Genomic DNA, 6,048 nt, shown 5'->3' with positions numbered 1-6,048 from the left:
TAACCCTAACCCTAACCCTAACCCTAACCTTAATAGTATATATTCTATAAACAATTCGCGAACGTTTATATAACAACTTCTACTACTCTATATAAATATTTTATAATATAGTTCTATTTATTCTTTTAACTCTTTATTATATAAAATAAAGAAGTTTTTTATTCTAACTTCTAACGTTAAACAGAATATAAATATAAGAAACTAAATTTGTTTTAATTTCTATTAAATAATAAGTTAAAGTTAAATATTATAAAATTACTAATATTTAGAAAGTAAAGTAATTTATATATTTCTATTAACTTTATATTTTTCATTCAAAATCCTAAATTTCTAATTTTAAATTATTTATTCTATTTAGTTATTATATTAATATAATAAAAGTTAAATATTTAAATATAATATTAAGTTTCAAGTTAGTATAAAGTTATTTATACTATAAATAATTTGAGTATAAACTATACTTTATTTTCGTTATATAAAAAAAACGTATTTATATTATAAATAACAAAAATTAATATTAGTATATTCTTCTTTTATTGAAAAAAAAAGCTCTAATATAAGAAGTAAATAGACGAAAGCTTCGTTTATCGTGTTAGGAACTTCTTCTTCTATAGTTAATAGTCGGAGTAAGTCTTATAATATTCCGCGGATCTAGAACTAAACAATTTATTACAGTCAACTTATTACAGTCGACCGGCCTGTGCCTACCCCCTTGTCCGGGGGAGATTAGCGCGGAGAAAACGCTCATTACAGTCAACTAAGCCCGAACGCTAGAGGTAGGACTGATTAAGAGGGATTTATATAGACTGCAATCTAGCTAGTTCGATGAGTAGTGTGACGATTAGCGATAGTGACAAAAAGTAAATTTAACATAACGGAGCATTAGACTAGGACGTCGTTACCCAGACCACGTAGTGTCTTCAGCTTCTATTTGTGTATTGACCAACAACACCCTGAGGCTCGTAGTTGAGTGGTGTAATGCATTTTGTTGTTTCCATTGGAACATGAACCACATTTAGATAGATAATGTTTTATATGTACTTGAAATTTGTATCACTAATTGACATGACAATACATTGTATCTTTGCAGGACAACTGTCTACCTATTATTTGGACCACTAAGTAACAAACTAATTAAAGTTGGCGCCATCCATAATTCCTAGCGCTTCTGTCTCCCAGATCTTGAAGGTACCCCATGACTCTCTCCTCAATCCCCTGAGCATCCAGTGAAAACCGCCGGTAGTTGCTTTCTTTACTAGCACTGTACCCAAAGCCTGTCATTCCAACACTTGCTGTGACGTACCTGGCCCAAGTTGTGGCAACGTACTCCTCAACGCTCACAATCGGTCTGTCATCTAGCGGGAACACGGACTCTTTGTATTCCTGGCTTTGAAACTCGAAGAGACATAGACTTGGAGCGCTCACGAGGCGACAGTGTACGTTTTTGGCTCTCAGGGATTCTGCCGCCGCAACCGTGTAGTGGAGATTTGTACCGCAGCTGACAAGCGTGATTTGCGCCGCTCGATCTTCGTGGATAACATAGGCGCCCAAGGAGACCTTTAGGCGGTTTGTTTGTGGAACTGGACCGACGTGATCTCGTGCTATGGAGAGCATGGACGGCGAATGGCGGTTCTCAATGGCATACTGCCAAGCCCCGATCAACTCTTCACTGTAACACTTTCTTTCAGCCACCAGCTTCATAAACAGGGGACGAATTCGACTCACCCGTCACAAGGACGAATATAAATCAGGTTTGGCATTGCACGAAACAACGAGTCTAGCTCGACGGGTTGGTGGGTAGGTCCATTTTGCCCTTCCGCAAAGGAGTCGTGGGATGCGATATGGATAACCTGTAGATTACTTAGAGCCCCCATCCGAACGCCAGGAGCAGCCTATTTACAACTAATCAGATAAAGTGGCGTAGATTGTAAATCAGTCTTACATAGAGATAGAACATAAAAAATGTTGCTGTGAATGGCAGAAAGGTGCCGGGGTTGTAAGCCGCGAGGCCGTTTGCGATTGATGCCATTGCGTGCTCTCGAACACCGTTGCGGATAAATTTGCCTCTGTATTGCTAATAGAAGATGTAAGTAGGATGTTTATAAAGTGTTCAAGGGGCATTACATTTGATGGATGAAAGACTTCTTCTTCCGTATATGATATCTTGTTGGCGTTTATGAGATCTGCACCTCCACCGCACAATGCTGGGCAAGCTTCCGCCAAACTTCTTAGTATAATACCATTGACTTCCCGAGTCGCTAAGCCGTCAAATTGTGAGATGTCGAGATCTTGTAAAGCGTTCTTCCAGTCTCCAAAATCCCCCTCTGTCCTTGAGATGAAAGCAGCAGCGGTTTTGGGGTGAGTATGCTTCATATTAGACAAGAGCGTCTGCCAATCACGTTCTAACTTCTCCCCATGAGTTTTTCTCTCTCTGAAATATTCTAGGGCTATAGGAGACACTTGATGCGTAGAATCTGGCGAGAGGCCTGCTAAACGCTTTGAGCAAGCGATACTTTCAGGGTCAATCGCACCATGGTGTGCTTTTGCTGTGCCTGCCACAGAAGTTCCCACGCCAATAACCGTTTGAACGTGAATGAAGGTAGGCCTTTCTTGCTTCTTTGCAAGCCTTAGGGCTTCAACAATTGCCGGTACGTCGTAGCTACCATTAGTGACATTAAGAACCTCCCAGCCGGATGCCCGCATCTTAGCATCCGCATCCTCGGTGTTGGTCCATTCCAGAGGGCCATCACATGTGACTTGGTTGTCGTCGTATATTAGGATAAGATTATCTAACTTTAAATGGCCGGCAAGACTTATAGCTGCAGAATCTCTCAGTCAGTGGTAAGATGGCCCTTGGGGGAGAGCTGAAACTTACCTTCCAGGGCTACACCTTCCATCAAACAACCATCTCCTGTCATACAGTACACCTTAGACTGTACGATTTCGAATTCTGGCCTATTGAAATTTGCTGCAAGGTTCTTAGAAGCAATCGCGAGCCCGACTGCGTTCGCTATGCCCTGTCCAAGTGGGCCTGTCGTGATTTCAATCGCACTGACATCAATTTCAGGATGGCCGTGGCAAATTGTCTCGAATCCATTCTCTTTCGGATCTGCATATCCCTTAAGTTGTTCCATTGTCCACGCCTCGTAGCCCACCAGATGGTTCATTGCGTATAAGAATGCACTTGCGTGTCCTGTAATGAATAGTGAGACTCCACCTTCAAATATTCAACCCTTGAGTAAATACCATTTGATAAAACAAATCGGTCTCGATCAAACCAGTCGGGATTGGCTGGATTATATCTCATGATATATTTCCACAGCGCTACGCCAATTGCTGCCATGCCCAAGGCAGACCCGCCATGGCCTCCGCCATTCTGCATGCACATGTCCAGGACGAGATTCCGGACTGCGAGAACAGCATGGTCATCGTCCGTCGCAGGAAACTGTTTCCTTCCTATCGGTGCAGACATCGTTACTGGCGACTTCGGGGTTTGGTTATAGTGAGTAAGACTGGTCAATCAAGGAAACTTGTAACCTTTGAAACTTTTTGATCTAACGTGGTTTCATTTACTTAAGATAAGCAATAAGTCTGCAGATGCCACCGAGTATATACCTGTAATCATGTTTCCGCGCTAGCGAAACAGTACGGTACCGTAAAGTGCATGGGGTTTCGGCGCCGAGCATAGCGAAGCTTCTCGGCCCCGGTTACCTACACAGAATGAAATAAATACCCTCCGAGCCTGAGGGCCGATTACATCCATCGTACTCTCTATCCCGAGTCTTACCGGTAATATATTAGCGCAATAGTACAATAAAGCTCAATCTGAATCTCAGTCTCTACTTCTTAGACGTAGCGGGTTTTTCGGTGAAAACTTAGAAATGCGGCGAGCGGATTAGCTTCAATGCCGCTGACTAAAGTAGCTTTCTATAAAAGCCCTTCGGTCAAAGACTACTATCTCTACTCCCTTTTAAACTAGTATCTCGTCGTCTTTTAACACGTTCTCGTTATATTTTTAAAAAATCCGATTCGTAAAGTTACTATTTATTATATTTATAAATCTTACATTATTTTGAAAGTAAATAATTAAAATAATAATTATAATTTATTAAATATAATTACTATATTGAAGTGGAACTGTAAATGTCACGTGAGCGTGCGACTGGAGGAATAGGGGTATAAAGAAGCTCCGGGCACGCGTATATTTTTATTTTCTTTCTAGGTAGCTACAACTCCAAATAACTCTTGATTCGCAAACAATCACTTCTACCTCTTCACATTAGTGATCGAAAAAAGACTATCGCTGACAAAAATATTACTATCTGATGTATTTGACGCCCCAATAATATTCGCTTCATGCACGGATATCTGGCCTGATAGCCCCAGCTTGTTATTGAGAACTTGAACTGTCAATGACCGCGATAGGCTTCGCTTCTTTTCTATGTGGCCCGTCCACAGTATCATCCGTTGTTCCTATGCCATCGCCTTGTCCTTATCCTCGAAGGTTAGAATAACATCCTTGGCGCTATTTTCGTATATAGGGTTTATATTCGAAGGCAGGAGCATGCGCATCTCCTTCCCCGACGGGGCGATCTTGCAGTCCAGCTCCGCGCAGAAGGAGTCCAAAGTTTGCAGATAATTGTAATAGCTTTTAGCAGATGCGGGGTGTGAAAAGTAGATAGTAAGCCAACAGTAGTCGCGGGGGCCAGTGACTTCGGCGTTCAACCTGAGTATTGGGCTCGTCATTGAGATCCAGCTGATCGAAAAGTCTCGGGGTCAGGAGTGTTGTAAGTGGAATCTCCGGGAATGGTCTGGAAAGTGGGACTGCTTGATTTCATATACTAGACGAGACACCATGTTGCGGACACCAAATCAAAACAAGACACCATGTGCCAGTGTAAGCAATCCTAGTATAGCCTCTCTCTTCGAAAACCCGCCAGTTTGATTCGTTAACACTATGATAGTAGAAGCGCGTCAACGAGTCTCTGGCAAGAGATTCCTCGATACTGTCCGCCTCATTCGGCACGGTAGGGAGCACTGGCTCATCACTCGTCTGCTCCCTTGATACGTGATGTTGATCCTGGTGGTCGACCACGATGCTCTGGTGTGAGACACTCGATCCAGAAGTCCCCCGAGGGGTTGGCAGAGCCTTGCGACCACCGGGTTGTAAAGAGTGTCTGCGCTTTACCATCCCTCTCTTGGCCCTATGCTGCTCTGCTATAACAAATCTGTGGCCCTATCAAAAGTATTCCGATCAAACGACTACATAAGCATTACGTAATGCAAAACGAGGAGATCAAAGGTTGTCGTAGGCTTTTTGGATCAAGTCTCACGTGCAATCGTTGCCAGCATTGATGCAGCTGACACAGGGTGGTCCAAGGTCGAGCTTACATCGAACCTTTCGTCTGTAGCAAATGTCGTAGGCTATGAGGAGTTCGACTGTCACAATTGTCCTCGTATTTCTCAATTATAATAACCCTTTGCCAGACAGTACTCCACTGAAGCCAATCGTGCATGCGGTTATGTTGGTAATAGAGGAAGCATCCGCATGGATTTTTCTATGGTGGGGTCAGGCTAGATGGGGTAATTCCGTGGGGTCAGTGCGGAACAGGGAATTCGAGCCAACAGTTTAAGCATCTTGAAGGCGAATAATGTAAGAACAAGCTTCCTTTGCAGTAAAATCATTGTTGTATTGAATCGGGCCATGTAAGATTTACGGGAGCTATGTTGTACTGCACCACGTTGTATGTACCCTAAAAATGTACAATCACGACATATTTTCCTCTATAAAGGGCAATCTACTACCACAGCACATATAACTATAACCAGAGTCATCTAAAGTATTTCATCCAAGTTTAGGCTATAATTAAATATTCCTATATAAGCTTCTATTAAGCATAGCATGTCTCAAATTGACTTGTTGAAGCGTTGCTTATGTCTCTTTTCATAGAGGTTGTAACGGTTCTGTTATTCTTCCGACGGGGAATCCTAACAGAGGTGTTCTGTTTCGTTTGCGTAGCGAAGTAATGCAGTGATCTCTTCTAATGA

At 42.3% G+C, this 6,048-nt stretch overlaps 1 protein-coding gene across 1 annotated transcript; it reads right to left on the bottom strand.

Annotated features, from left to right (window-relative positions):
• Positions 1-1,134: 1,134 nt before the first annotated feature.
• Positions 1,135-3,472, bottom strand: BP5553_10706 (Uncharacterized protein; the record flags this gene model as incomplete). The annotated part of the gene is made up of 6 exons (XM_032019329.1): positions 1,135-1,669; positions 1,726-1,892; positions 1,943-2,074; positions 2,125-2,819; positions 2,876-3,193; positions 3,247-3,472. 6 exons carry the CDS (start codon positions 3,470-3,472, stop codon positions 1,135-1,137), a joined length of 2,073 nt encoding a protein of 690 aa, XP_031864516.1.
• Between the last annotated feature and the right edge of the window lie 2,576 nt (positions 3,473-6,048).

Source organism: Venustampulla echinocandica, assembly GCF_003357145.1.
Source record: "Venustampulla echinocandica strain BP 5553 chromosome Unknown scaffold_24, whole genome shotgun sequence".
Classification (NCBI taxonomy): Eukaryota; Fungi; Ascomycota; class Leotiomycetes; order Helotiales; family Pleuroascaceae; genus Venustampulla; species Venustampulla echinocandica.
Note: the sequence above shows the minus strand (reverse complement) of the source record. Positions and strands in the feature narration are given on the sequence as shown.